This window comes from Carettochelys insculpta, chromosome 5, assembly GCF_033958435.1.
Source record: "Carettochelys insculpta isolate YL-2023 chromosome 5, ASM3395843v1, whole genome shotgun sequence".
Taxonomy (NCBI): Eukaryota; Metazoa; Chordata; order Testudines; family Carettochelyidae; genus Carettochelys; species Carettochelys insculpta.
Genome location: NC_134141.1, coordinates 96,404,842 through 96,419,331, shown reverse-complemented (window position 1 = coordinate 96,419,331; position 14,490 = coordinate 96,404,842). Strand labels below are relative to the sequence as shown.

At 42.7% G+C, this 14,490-nt stretch overlaps 1 protein-coding gene across 2 annotated transcripts in view; it reads right to left on the bottom strand.

The window, feature by feature from the left end:
• SLC38A9 (solute carrier family 38 member 9) overlaps positions 1-14,490 on the bottom strand; it is a 69,925-nt gene that overhangs the window by 17,237 nt on the left and 38,198 nt on the right. For both annotated transcript variants that reach the window (XM_074994286.1, XM_074994287.1), the window contains 3 exons: positions 13,766-13,872; positions 5,800-5,913; positions 1,217-1,365 (listed from right to left, as the gene is read on the bottom strand). In XM_074994286.1, coding sequence (XP_074850387.1) covers positions 1,217-1,365; positions 5,800-5,913; positions 13,766-13,872 — 370 coding nt within the window. The remainder of the gene's footprint in view (positions 1-1,216; positions 1,366-5,799; positions 5,914-13,765; positions 13,873-14,490) is intronic.

Here is a 14,490-nt window from a genome sequence, read left to right as displayed (position 1 = left end):
CTCCTGCCCAGACCCCAACCCCTCTCCTACATCCCTCTCCCACCCAGGATCCCCCACACACAGCCCACGCCTGTACCCTCCCTCCCAGAACCCTGCAATCAGAGACCACACCAGTGAGGGGTTATTTTTGACTTCTCACTTGTGTGGCCTGTGACTGATCTGTCCACAGGTCAGTGCCCACCCGCTCACCGACCCCGACTCAAACATTTCCTCACCCCTGCCTTATTGGGTGAAGTAAGCTCTACATGTTTAATAGCCTGAACTGGCTAGCGTTCATTTACCTAAGCGAATCTGCTAGAATGTAAACTGGAAAAAAGTTCCCCTTCAACCAATGTGAGTTATGGAATCAACACAAATTCTGCCCAGAGAGGGATGCTTATCCTTTGTCTAAACTCTGTTGCTGATTGCAGCTGAGAAGAAACAGTTGTAGTGCGTCAGGGACCAGACCAGCTAGGAACAGCTGCTGAGCTGCTCCCTGACAAACTATGCTGCTCGGCAACTAATGAACCCAGCTGCACTGCCTCAGCATTCTCAGACTTGCCACAGCCCAGTTGGCTGCTCCGGGCATAACCCACAGAAGTTCAGTTGCTGTTCAAAGCATACAATGCCCTCAGCTGTGCTTACCTAAGTTCCTATCCTTGCTCCTCTCTGGTTTCAGACTAAAGGCTGTGACTGTTCATTCACAGAACAGGCAACTAATTGAGTTCCTGAGTTGGCTCTGTACAAACCTGCCCACATCCAAAGGCCCTTCCCCTAGCCTGAGGGGAGAAACCACTGAACCCAGGGCTACAGCAAACAAGACTGACAACAGATGAAGACACAGGGATGGGACAGAAGGTCAAAAGCAGAGAGAAGGGGACACTGAGCAGATAACCCCAGACAGCCCCCACTCCAAGTTCACAGGTTCTAAAAGCCCCTCCCCCAGTCAAAAGTAGTCCACACACACACAAAAAAAAAAAAAAGCTGCTGTAAATGCAAGGATTTCTCATCCTGCTCCAACACACACACCCCACGGCTCTGACCTGCAGGGCTCGCTTCTAAAAGCAAAAGGATAGCTTACTTTAACCTTCAATAATGCAACCCTCAAGTATATCACTGCAAAACAAATACTTATGTCTCCCCACTGCCAACTCCACAGCACTTCTGACACAGTGGGGAACCAAATGACACATTGCTATGTATGTGTCAACACCTTGACATGCAGCAGAGTCCTTACCTTGGGTAAACACTGCCAAAGACATGTCCTAGTAACTGAACTCGTGCTAAATAGCCCAGCAGTGGGTACACTGTTATCATCTGGAACAGCAGGAACAATCTTGCAACAAACGACATGATATCATTGCTTGGAAAATTATCCAAAAAATTCTAAAAAGAAGAAAGGCTAATTAGGTAGGATTGACAACAGTTATATTAGATTCTCAACAAAATGAGGGTGAAACATTCAGTGTGAACAGCACTTCTCAAATGAAAGGCTTAAAATGGAACTCACTCATGAAGCTTGTTTACAAAAACTTAATATAACCTAAGTTTGGTAATATGCAAGACCAGTGATTTGTCTATTGCCAGTGCCTTTTTTGTAAAAAAGCACTTTCTATTGCACAAATTCCCAACCTATGGGTCAGTACCCAAACATGGGTTGCGATTAGATTTGTTAAGGGTCTCCAGCAGCTGGGATCTGCATGTGGCTCTTAAGGAAGCCATTTGCAGCTCCTTAATGCTGCAACATGCAGCAGCTATCGCTATCGGTAGAAAAGCAGGATCTATGGGCAGTGTTTCAGTTTGCAGCTTCTCTCATGGCTTATCCATCCAATATTGGATTTGCCTGGCTGATTGCAATAACCGCATGTCCGTCTGTCTATTTCTGAATTAGAGTCCGAGAGCTTTTCTTTCTGCAATGAAGTTCTTTTGTGTGGCTTGCACATGTACTATTGAAGGATGAAGTGCCCTGTAACAGCAATCACCACCACATATTTCTATCTGATGACAGAGATTTTCACAGGATTTTGAATTGACGTTGAATTTTTTTCCCCCCCCCCATGGCATTTTTGCATGCATCCTTGAATCTTCGCTTTGGTCTTCCTCTTTTTCTCAGCTCACATGACAGTTGACTGAGGAGCGTTTCTTTGGGAAGATGTTCATCACCCATTCTTCTCACATGACCAAGCCATCATAGGTCTTCTGCTGTTGAGGATCGCTATAGTCTGGGTATGCTGGATATTGACAAGATATCTGCATTTGAAACTTTATCTTGCCAGTCGATATTCATAATTTTGCAGAGGTGGTGAAAATGGAAGCTATTCAGTATTTTCTCCTGGTTCAAGCAGCTGGTCCATGCCAGAGAACCATATAGCAGGATACTCCATACCTATGCCTGGTATATTAGTATCTTGGTTTTCACTGTTAGTTTACAATTGTTCCATGCTCGTTTTGTAAGTCTGCCAAAAAATAGCAGGTACCTTTCTGATTCTGATGTTCAGTTTTGTCCATGGATCGGTTTGTGGAGACAGTAGATCCAAGGTAACAGAATTGTTGAACAACATCTAATGGGCTGTTATCCAGCATGACACTGGGTGGCACAAGTATACCTTGAGTGAACACAACAGTCTTCTTCATGCTTATGTCAAGGGAAAAAAAAAAAACCCCCAACAACTTGGAGGCTCTGAATAGAGATTTCATCCGTAACTGTAGCGTGTCTTCATTTATGAGCAACAAGAGCTCCACCTTCTGCCAAGAGGAGTTCCCTTAATAAGGGCTTGTTTGACCTTAGTTTTGGCCTCGAGTCTTGCCAGGTTGTAGAGAGACCCATCTAATCTTGTGTGGAGAAATACATCTGAGTTTTGAAATCACAATTCGTTAGATCTCAGAAGAACATGCTGAAGAGGGTAGGGACAGAACACACACTTGTTTGACTCTGGTATTCATTGCGAACAGTTCTGATGTAGATCCATCATATTGTTTTTGTGAAAAGTTTTTATGAGTTTGAGTAGGGTTGTTGGGCATCCAATCTTGGTTAATATTCTGTATAGTCCTGATCTCCTGACTGTGTTGAACGCCTTTGTTAAGTCCACAAATGCTATGAACAGCTTTCCTTGTTCTCTGCACTTTTCCTATAATTGTCAAAGTGAGAAAATCATGTCCATTGTTGACCTGCCAGCTCTGAAGCCACATTGTGTTTCTGAATAGACTCAATCTGTGAGTTTTTGCAGGAGTTTGAGAATGGACACAGGCAAATGCTTTGCCTGTGATGCTCATTACTGAGATCCCTCTGTGATTGTTGCACCCACCCTTGTCACCTTTGTTTTTATAGAGAGTGATGATGTTTCCATCCTTCATGTCATGTGGGACATCTCCTGCTCTCCAACATTTTAGGAGTACATCATAGAGGAAGGGGAGGAGGACAGCCTAACTTGCCTTCTGGACTTCTGCTGGAATTCTGTTGTTTCCTGGTGCTCTTCCACTACAGAGAGCATCAAGAGCTTGAGAAAGTTCCTCCTCCACAGGCTCTGCGTCTAGCTCAGACATTTCTGAAAGAATTGGGATGAGGCTGTCAAGTTCAGGTTGTATTGTATGCTCATGGGAATAAAGACTGGAGTAGTGTTCCACCCATTTGGACATCTGCGGCTTTTTGTCTGTGATCACCTGTCCATTTAAATGCTTCAGTGGAGCAGCTTCAGTAATGTTTGGTCTGAGTGCTTTCTTCAATCCAGCATGCGTGATTTTCAGGTTACCCAAATCAGTTATGCATTACAAAGACAGCGTCTTCACCTTTGATATTTGTCATCACCCCAGGCAAGCCACTTAAACTCTTGCAAAATAATCTATTTTATTTTTGCTAGTCTTTAAAAGTGCTACTTTAAAGTGGAGCTGGCACCAGACTTTGTGCCTAAATGATTTAAAATGCCCTTATTAGCCACAATATTGCGTTTCATGAATAAATCATGGCTACTGACACACAGAGCCCTGCACGAACACTAAATTGCGGATCTGCATCCATTCCACACCCGCAAGGCTCAACTCCTCAAAATGATCTGGAATCTGGATTTTACTTCCATCCACAAAACAAGTATGGATGGGGAGGCATTAAGGGAGCACAGATAAGCAGGCAGCATCCTGCAAAGAAGAGAGTCAGGCAGCAGGCAAGCAGGGACTAGTGACAGAGGGATGGCAGGGTCTGGGGCTCTGCAGGTCAGTACTCACCCAGGTGTGGGATGAGAGGGGGCTGAGCAGCGCCAGTACTTGGTCCCTCCTGCAGGGAGATTTAGGGTGCAGCTTCTTGCATTATTTCCCTCCTAGCAATGCAGGTGCCTTCTCTGGTTTCCCCCCACTCCATGTGGCAGAGGGCAGAGAAAAGCCCGGTGCAGGTATCTACTCCACTATTCACAGATATGCACAGTTCTACAGACAACTCTTAGGAATATTTTGTTGGCTCTAGACTCCTTTACCTTGGGAATCATGATATTCTAGCAGGCATCTAAGTGCCCAATAAAGTGCACAAACTGCTGTTGGTGCCAGTAAAACAAAGCAAAAAAGGGTCCTTCCTGTTAAAATTTATAAAACCTATTTGTCTTTGGAGACTGCAGCTGCCATGACAAAGCCACCTTTTTTCGGTGTTTACTTGTAACAATTCAAGCTGGATCCTCTACAGATAATAAGGAATGCATCTCTGAAAAAAGGTTATGCAAATGAACTACAAGATATGTAAATTGAGCCTCGTTTGCATTTTTTTCCTTAACTGCATTCTTCTTTCAAAAGAGGAATGCAAGTGTAGACACAGCCGTAAGGAACACATGGATTCTATAAACTGAAATATCTGTTACATATACAAACCATTCCATAACTGTTTTATCATTGCTAACAATAAAAGAAACAAGCATTTAACAGCCATTTATTCAATCATGGTTCTTCAGCCCACAAAGCCCTTTCAGATGGCTCACAGAAGAGCTTCAGGGTTAAACGTCTCCAGTACCGATGCGGTTACAGACTGTCAGTGGCCTCCCTCCACAAGGCGCTCCACTGCTAAATTAGCAACAGGAGATGCACAATATCTTACATGAAAGCATTAATGAAAAGACGACCTCTTTTTGAGGCAGCCTTAGGCAAGGGGATCAGAGTAGCCCATTGGATAGATGATGGAGTGGAAGGTATAACAGCCTTCCTGCTAGAGTATTGCATTAATGCCCAGAGGCCCCAGTCGAGGCTGTGTACAAAGGTAATGTTTCTGCACTCAGATTTTACTGTCTAAACTACCAATCCTGCATGGATTAAGCCATGTATTTCATTTTAAGCAGCTGTGAGTAGCACCAATGACTTCCATGGGATTAGAGAAGGCACAAAAATTCATACTTAAGCCTTTGCAGAATCCGAGCCTAAGGAAGCCTACACTGTTCAGCCCATGCTCAATTAGACCTCAGTAAATTAGCTAATTCACACATTTGATTTCATTTGTTTTTGAGCACACTTTGTTCTTCAGTCACAATGATTAGACACATCTTATTTACCATAATTATTTTTACATGGGTATGGACACTGACAGGTAGTATTGACTCACTAATCTGCCTATCATCAGTATGTGTTTGTCCAAGTGTCCCCTATATATATATATTAGTCACTTTCAAGAATAGACAGTCCCTGTCCCCAAAGAGCCACCAGTCACAAGGACAAACACAGCCAGAAGTTAGTGGATAAGGAACAAGTACAGATCAAAAAAGGGAAACAAACCAAAACACAAAACCAAGAACACCTCACACAGTAATTAGAAGGCCAAAGATGGAAACAGTGAAATAAAGTATCTTTCCCCACCTGTTCAATGCACTCTTTGGACAATGGCGGAGAGGGAAATGCAGCAAAAATTAACAGTCCAACATAGAGATATGTTAGTCCCACTAGGAAATAAGCAATGGAAAGGTCTCTTACCTGCAAAAAACAAAACAAAAAACAAACAAACCTTTTCTTATTCTGGTATTAGGTACACAGCACATTGATGAGCTAATTTGCTGTTTAAACAATAAACCCTCATACAACCTGAAGACACACAAAGCGAATCTCCCTTTAAACATGAGTTTCACACAACTTAAAGACATGTGGCTGTCAGCCTGCCTAGCTTCCTGCAGCGGCAGGCAGCTAGGCTGGCTAGAGCTCCTTTCCCTGCCTTCCCAGAGCAGTGCTAGGCACTACTCTGAGAAGGTAGGGGGAAGGCTTTTAGCTTGCCTAGTTGATAGCAGCACTTCTCTGGAAGGAAGGGAGGGAGAAGGGTTTTAGTTCCCCTAGCTGCCTGCTGCTAGAGGAACTAGATCCCCATCACCACCACCACCCCGCCCCAGAATCAGCCCCTCCCCACATCCCCAGCTCAGCCCCAACCCATGCACAAGGCTCCCAACCCCCAGCGCACTACAGCCCTACACAGGGCTCCAGCTACAGCTCCCAGCCCAATCTCCGTGGCCCTGGCTCCAACCCCTGCACACCCCGACTCAAAGCCGCCCTCCCACACCCCCTGCGGCCCTAACCCACTCCAGGCTTAACCCCTCACCGGCCCCAACCCATCCCCTAACCCCCCTCACCGGACGTACCCAAAATTTGTGGTGTGGGTTGCAAGGAATGCAGCCCAACCCTCGCACACCTGAGGGATTACTGCACTAGATATACCAGGCTTGGTCACTTTCTTTGTAAAGCAAGTTATTTGACAAAATGTGGAGCATTAATGCCACTACATGAAAATAATCACTACAAGATTCTGAACAAGTCAGCAATAAAGAGCCAGAGATAATCGTCGCTTAGACAAGGACAGCTTTGGTGTCTGATCCTACTAGAGTCGATGGAAAGATTCTCATTGACATCACTGATATTGGGATCCCATACATAGATTAACACACTCAGTATGAGCCAAATCTTGCACTCCTTGTGCTGTACAGTTGTACTGGGGTTAAAGGGAAGATCTGGCTGAGGAACGGCTTCAGAATTTGTCCCTTTAAGCAGGAAGGTACATAAAAGCAGACACCAGGCATGTATTTAGAATCAGACAGCAACAGATGCCCAAGAACAGTTTCCTCAGCAGATGTAGGGGGGCTATTGCTAACCACCACAAAGACTAAATAGAGCCTCTTCAGCCTTCTCACATACACCCACTCCCTACCCAGCCTCAGGACACATTCAGCACAACTAGCAGGGATAGCCAAAGAGTCCATTGATACCATATGTCAAGTCTGCTGACAGAACTAAGAACTGGCAGTGGAAATACAACAGGCCAGACATTAGCTTAAAAAAAAAAAAAAGAAAAGATAATTTTCATTATAAGCAAAGTGCTTTGAAACTCACGAATATATTCTAAGGAGAAATCTTCAAAATGCACACATTTATTGTGTTAGTTTGTACGGATGTAACCAAAGAGCATAATTTAACATCCTATACAGTAATATGAAAAAAAAAAAATGCTCTAAGAGCACAAACTTGGACAGATTGCTGGTTCTGAGTACATGTTCTTATTTTTCCCAAGGCCAACTACAGCTCTCCAAAATAACCATATTTTTCCATTTAAATCACTCCCTTCCTCTCAGAGGCATTATATGCATATAGAACTGTACTTTATAGTCAATCTTTTCTCTTTAATTATTTGCCTTCAGTATAGCATTCTGTGTAAGTGTTGTGAAAATCTTGGCCATAATTAAATGTACAAGTGGGTGTCTAAAGCTAGGCTCCTAAATCCATATGCAACTAGTTAATTACAAGTCATGAAATTTCCTAATATGTTGAGGACCCAACAACTTCAAATGAAGTAGAGAGAACTGCTGTGGAAGTCAGGGCACTAACAGGATACCTAAATAAAGATTTAGGAAATTACCTTTAGGGAACCACTTCTGGGGAGAGGAAAATAAAAAAGCTTAACTTAAAATTTAATCATGTATAATTTCTGTGGATTACACATTTAAATTACTAATACATTTCACATAACAAAGGCTATTAGTGGAAGAAACAAGTCTGCTTTTGAAATTATTTTTAAAACATGACTTTAGTACCTTAGTAGCTATTAGGTTATTTTAATTTCCTACCTCAATCACTCTTATGGAAATGCATTATGACACCATTTGGTTTTGGTTGTTAACTAGCTAGATTTTGTATTATTTATATGCATGTTTTCTTCTAGGTCACAGAAGTACCACTTGCCAAACAATTTGTTCAGCTGATGCTAGTAATCAGCTTCTTAAAGGATTACAAGGTAACACTTTGGACATGCCCTATTTTACTAGGCCTCCAAATACATCCTAGTTTTCCCTGCTTATAGCTCTTCGAAGTCTACATAGGTACTTTTCTTTCTAATCAAACCCACCCACATACACTATCAACCGAACACCTAAGAAGAATCAAGCCTGTGTACATAACCCCAAGGGAACACACTCTCTTTAGTAATTTATGTGAAAGATGCTCTCTTGTTTTCATTTGTTTTTTATCCCCTGTAGCAGTGTTTCCCAACCTGGAGGTCTGTGGGGGGAGGGGGAGGGGGAAATCACAGAAAATAAGTTTTAAATAAAATGCAAAGTTACAATTATTTTTAAATTAAATATCTTCCCATAATGTTATTAATTGTTGTCTAAAAAGCTATGTTGTGGTTTCCTTTTTCACTTAATGAAGTGCACACAGCAGCTAGAATTGGCTTTCATGGGGGTCTGTGAATGGTTGGGAGTGGGGTGATTGGGGGTCTGCACTGGTGAAAAAAGGTTGGGAATCAGTACCCTACAGAATGCATCAGAGAACCACGATCCTGCTGCTCCCATTGGCTGAAATTCCTGACCAATAAGAGTGATGGGGTGGAGCCTGCAAGCAGTTCAGGGAATCCAGCTTCATTGCCCTGCCATTCCAGTGCAAGCTGCAGGTCAGATGCCAATCACGGCTTGCTTGGATGTGCTCTGCGAGACTCAGGGCTCCCCCACGCCCAGTAGCGGGAAGCTGAGACTAGTAGGTGGGGAGGCTCTGAGCCTCACGGGACATGTCAAAGCCAACTGTGGGCCAGGCTGCAGGTTTCCCATCCCTGTTTCTTTTAAACAGGGCAGCCAAATAGCCTTTTAAAAAAAAAAAAAAAAGGACAGAGTCTTAAAGCTGGACCTTCCTTCCTGATACTATGTGATAGAACAGGGATGGGCAAGCTTTTTGGCCTGAGGGCCACATCTCCATATGCAAGTTGTATAGCAGGCCATGAATGCTTAAAAATTGGAGTCTGGGTTGCATAAAGTAGGTGAGGGCTCCAGCTGGCTCTTGGGTGGGGCTAGGGATGAGGGGTCTGGAGTTCATAGTGGTGTGCTGGGCTGGGATCAAGGAGTTCAGCAGACAGGGGATCAGCACTGGGGCAGGAGGTTGGAGGGTTTAGGGGTACAGGCTCTAAGTGCAGCTTAGCTCAAGCAACTCCCAGAAGCCGTTGCTTGTCCCCCACCTTCAGCTCCTTTGCAGAGGTATGGTCAGGTGGCTCTGCATGCTGCACCATTGGCAAGCGCTGCCCCTGCAGTTCCCAGACAATGGAAGCTTCAGAGATGCACCTGGGCTGGAGCAGTGTGCAGCTTCTGAGTCCCCTAGCTGCCCCTACGCATGGGCAACCAAGGAGGGACATATCACTGCTTATGGGAAATGCACAGTGGCATGACACGTCGAGTGGGGCAAGCCCTAAACCCATTCCCTGGCAGCAGTTCAGGGTTCAGACTAAACAAGTCTGCCAGGCTGGACATAGCCAGTGGGCAGTACTTTGATCACCTCATGATAGAAGAAAGGGTCAAGCATTGAGCTCTCAACTGACACAAGATGCTTCTGGAGCAATCAGAGAAACTGTCCAAGATTAGGGATAAAATTTTCAGAAGTGTGTACGTGATTTAGGATTCTCAGTCCCATTTTCAAAAGCAACTAAAGCTCCTAAGTTATATCCAAAAAAAAAAAAAACTCAGGTGGATTTTAAAGTTTTAGTCTAGGTCTATAGAAACAAGCTAGTACCTGTGCTCGCTCTAGTTTTAGGAGAATTCTTTGGAGTGCTTTTCCTGTATATAAATGTATTTTTTTTCTGCAAAATATGTATATTGTGCTTCTCATAACTTCTCTATTAATATTTTTCTTGTAGTCAGTAAAACGTTGGTTCTAATAGCATTTTTTTTTTGGTCCATTTGTTATAAAGAAAAATGACCTGAAGGAGAATGACTAACCTGACTGTCCTTGATATGGTTGACTACTACATCTAGATTCAATAATAGACAGACAGCTGTTGTAGTGGGACCACTGCTTAAGACAGACAATAAAATTTATCTTATTCCCTTTATCCTCCCTTCAGCTGTATACATACTGCCAACTTTTGTCTTACCTTAAGCTAAGATTGGTGCAAGGACATTCTATTACATTTGTACAGTACCCTCCAGAATAGACCCTGGCCTATGGGGTATAACTGCAATTTAAAAAAAGGGCAGGGGGCAAGAAGAGGGATTCATTTGGTGGTATGAGCTGTACAAACTGAATTTTACCTTCTAGAAATAGATTTTAATAAGGGAACTAGTGGCTAAGTTAGAAAAAGTAAACTGAGAAGTTTAGGTGAATAACATGGTCATTATTTACAAACAAATGAAAAAAAATCAAATTATTGCAAGACCAGTCTTTGAAAATGGACTACAAACAGCTTTTAAGAAGGCATGATTCCACATAAAATTAAGACGACTTATGAGTAATGGGGCAAAGAGGCTATTAAATCTAGACAAATGGGCACACAGGTGCCTTTTTAAAAAAATTTATGTTGTATTATGGCCTAAAGGGCCTCAAATAAATTAGGCACCATTGTGCTAAGCACTGTATAAACAACATATTTAGTGACAGATTCTGTCCCAATGAGTTTATAGTTTAAAAATACAAGACTCAGTAGAATGAGATAAACAAGCAAACTGGGAAAAAGAGGTGGTAGTGAATAAGAACAGGAGGGGCACAATTCATACCGGTCAATAGTAGGGGTTATAGCTTACTACCTGCTTATCTTAGCCAAGTTACTGGTGGATGGGTGGGATGGGGTTAAATTATGGAAATATTTGAAAGTTCAAGAAACTATTTTATTTAAAATTGCACCACTTACATAAAAATACCATAAATCAAACATTGATAACCCTCTGAAGACTTGTGCCTTGAGACACAGGACTGGGAGCCTGGTGACATGAGTTTTAGGATTGGCTCTCCACAAGTTTCCTGTGTAACATCAGACAGAAACATCACTTAGACTGATAGCAACACTGAGGCACAGAAACTATAGCAAAGGGCACAGCTTTGTTACTAAGGGAGGTCATGGAACCTTTTTCGCATCAGACTTATAAGAACAGGGTTCTAGGTTTACATAGTCCCAGCACAGCTAGGGGAAAATGGATTGGATCAACTGCTGAGGTCAGTCAAGCTCCACATTTCTTTAATTTTATGAGCCTATTTAACAATACACTTGAATTTTGTGTGCTTCTGTGCCTCCTCACAGACACCTCATTAAAATACACCCTTGTATTTTGTTCTGTGCCTGACAGTATAGCCAGGGGGAAGGGTGGCTTAATGGCTTGAGCATTAACCTGCTAAACCCAGGGTTTTGAGTTCAGCCCTTGAGGGGACCAATTAGACATCTAGGGCAGACAGGAAAAAGCAACATACAACAAAGAGACACCTGTCAGGGATGGTCATCGGTCCTACTGTGAGCACATGGGACTGGATTCTATGAGCTATATCCCTATTTATAAAAAAGGGGCATCCAAAGGAAAAAAAATTTTTGTATGTGTGATTAGAGAAACTCTCCCCCAAGACCAAATTTTCATGGGCTTATAATAGCACACACTGTAAAACTGTGATAATTTACAAAAATTTTTTCAGTGCAAATTTGTAAAAGGAAGCTACAACTACAACCAGGAGTATCCGATACAGACTAACACTCATTAACAGATATGTACTTTCTGCTTGTTGGCCTCTTGATGGATTAAACTATGCATCAGATATACAGGAGTGTTCAGGCTTAGTTAATGTATAAATAGTGCTTTGGAGGTCTACAGATGAGAAGGTGCTGTAGAACTAAGAACTGTACCAAAGAATACAGCCTTCAGATGTTTAAGATCTTATTCAAGCTTATGTGAGCAAGAAACTTGAACAAACAAACAAACAAACAAAAAAAAAAATCAAATCAAGGGAGAGATTATGGGCCAAACTGCACCCCTGAAACCATGCATCACAAATGTGTTCTAATTTCATATCCTCCGCATAAAAAGGAAGGCTCCAGTCAGCCCCACTGTGTGCTATTTTGCCATTTCCCAGGAACCCTACAATAGCCCTAGGAATCTGAAATCAACGTGGGGGCTGGTCTGTATGAACAGCCTTCTCCCTTTCTCCTCCTCAAATACCATAGAGAAACCTGCAGAAAATTTAACACAGTCTTTGCTTCCTTATACAGTTTAGCAAAGGATTTCAGATGCTGGTGTCAGCAGAGAAAGCAAACAGAGCTGCACTGTCAGTGACTGGGGAAACCACAGGGGAGACCTTGAAGCTTGTGTGAAGGCATCAGGCCTCCACACAGACGACTCTGGTTTCCTGAGGGATCCACAGCACTGGCTGGCCAAAATTACTGACTTTCTCTTAGTGAGGGGAGGGAAAATCCTGCCTCTTCCCATAATGGAAGAATGGAAGGAAAAAACTCTCAGGTTTCCTTCTCCTGGGCCCCATCTTTTAATTAATTCATTACCAGTAGCACCCCTAACACACACAATGCTTTCCAAGTAGAAAAGACAGGGCCCCTGACTAAATGAGTTCATTTTTAGTTGCCTATGAAGTTACTGCCAGGATCATTCAATAGTGGGTGATCTTATTGCAAAATCTTGTATACTTAGACAGTTTGAGACCCATGTCTGAGCTGTTGGTCAGACCTTCAGCCACAGTTGAACTCTTATCTATTTTGTCATGTAATGCCGATTATATTCTCACTGCAGACCGACTGGAACCCTACATCTGAATACACCCAACTGGGGGGAGGTGGGGAATGGATCTGGATCTGAGTATCATATTTCAGCCATATGGGCACAGTGATGACTGTAGTCAAGGCTACTCAAGTGTTTTCACGTTAAAATGGCCATTTTCAGAGCCTTTATGATTTCAAGCTTGCATCTTCTTAGCTGAAATTTGGCAATTTTATTGTTAATTTGACAGCAAGTAAGTTTGAAAAGCCTGATTACACTTCAGTCATGGTACACTCCCATTTATGCAAAATGCCTGGGGCACAGCCCAAATATATGGATAACCAGGGACTTGAATACACAGAAGTGCTATTTTGAGCTGCAGTTTCACCAATCTAGAAATTCTAGTTACCTGAATCTACGGCGTCTCCCAGATATTTTGTCATTAGTTAATTGCCAACTATTAGCTTCACAATTAATAAAACCACTTCGAGTCTTCGCACTAAAAAACAGCATTGCATTAATAAGCACTAATGCCAAGAGGAGAACTGAGTAATTCTTAACAGAAGACTCAGAATATACTACTGATTCAGGTAATAAAGATTTTCTGGATAAACAGCTATTGGAATAGGCATCTGAAGTGTAATTTATCAAGGTTCTTCTGAAGCACCAGTCAGTCAGTCAAGCTGGCATAAGTGATTCCCTCACATTTACCTGAAAAAGCAAGAGACCAGTGTTCTGCACTGTTTGAGAATCCTGATCAATTCTGAGATATGTCCGTTCAGGAAGCATTAGAACATCCTACTACATTTAAATCTAAACTGACAGTTTCTCTTGAAGTTACTTACGTTGTTTTCCTGGTTCTTGTTGTTCTTAAGGAGTGTGATAACACAATTATGAATGAAGAAAGCAAGTGTCAGGACCCCTGTGAGCTGAGGAAACTGAATTCTAAACTCTAAGAAAAACAAAACAAAGTTAGTGGTTTGTTTGCAAGAGTGAAATAAAACAACTGCAAAAAAAAAATGACCATTTGTTTCTGAATGATAGGATGTAGGAATTGCTATTCTGATCAGGCCAGGCCATTTGATTCACTATCCTTTTCTCCAACAGCAGATATTTCCAGAAGTTTCATCTGAAGCAACAAAAACCCAGTAGGAGCCAGTTATTTACAAAACCTACTCTCTTGGTAAGTTTCTTCCTTGCTCCCAGTACTTATATTGTTGAAATCATGGAACAACCACCTCTGTCAGGGATCCTTCTCCACTCCAGCACTCCCCAAAAAATCTTTAAAAGCACCTTGCTTATATAAAGGCTTTGAAGTTTCCCAGGGTCACAAATCACTGGGACCCTGCAGGGTATCACAACCACCCCCCCAGTCTTTGGAGACCCCTTTAGCCCAGGCAGGCACACTGGGGAATGCCCCCTGGGAGTGGGTGTAAAACTCCAGCCCTGTTCTCCCCTCCCACAAGGGCTCGATAGCTATATGGCCAACGGACACAGACAGACCCTTCTTAGGACATGGGATCAGACCAGTTGCTTTAAAATAGTGATTTATTCACAAGAGGAGAGTAAA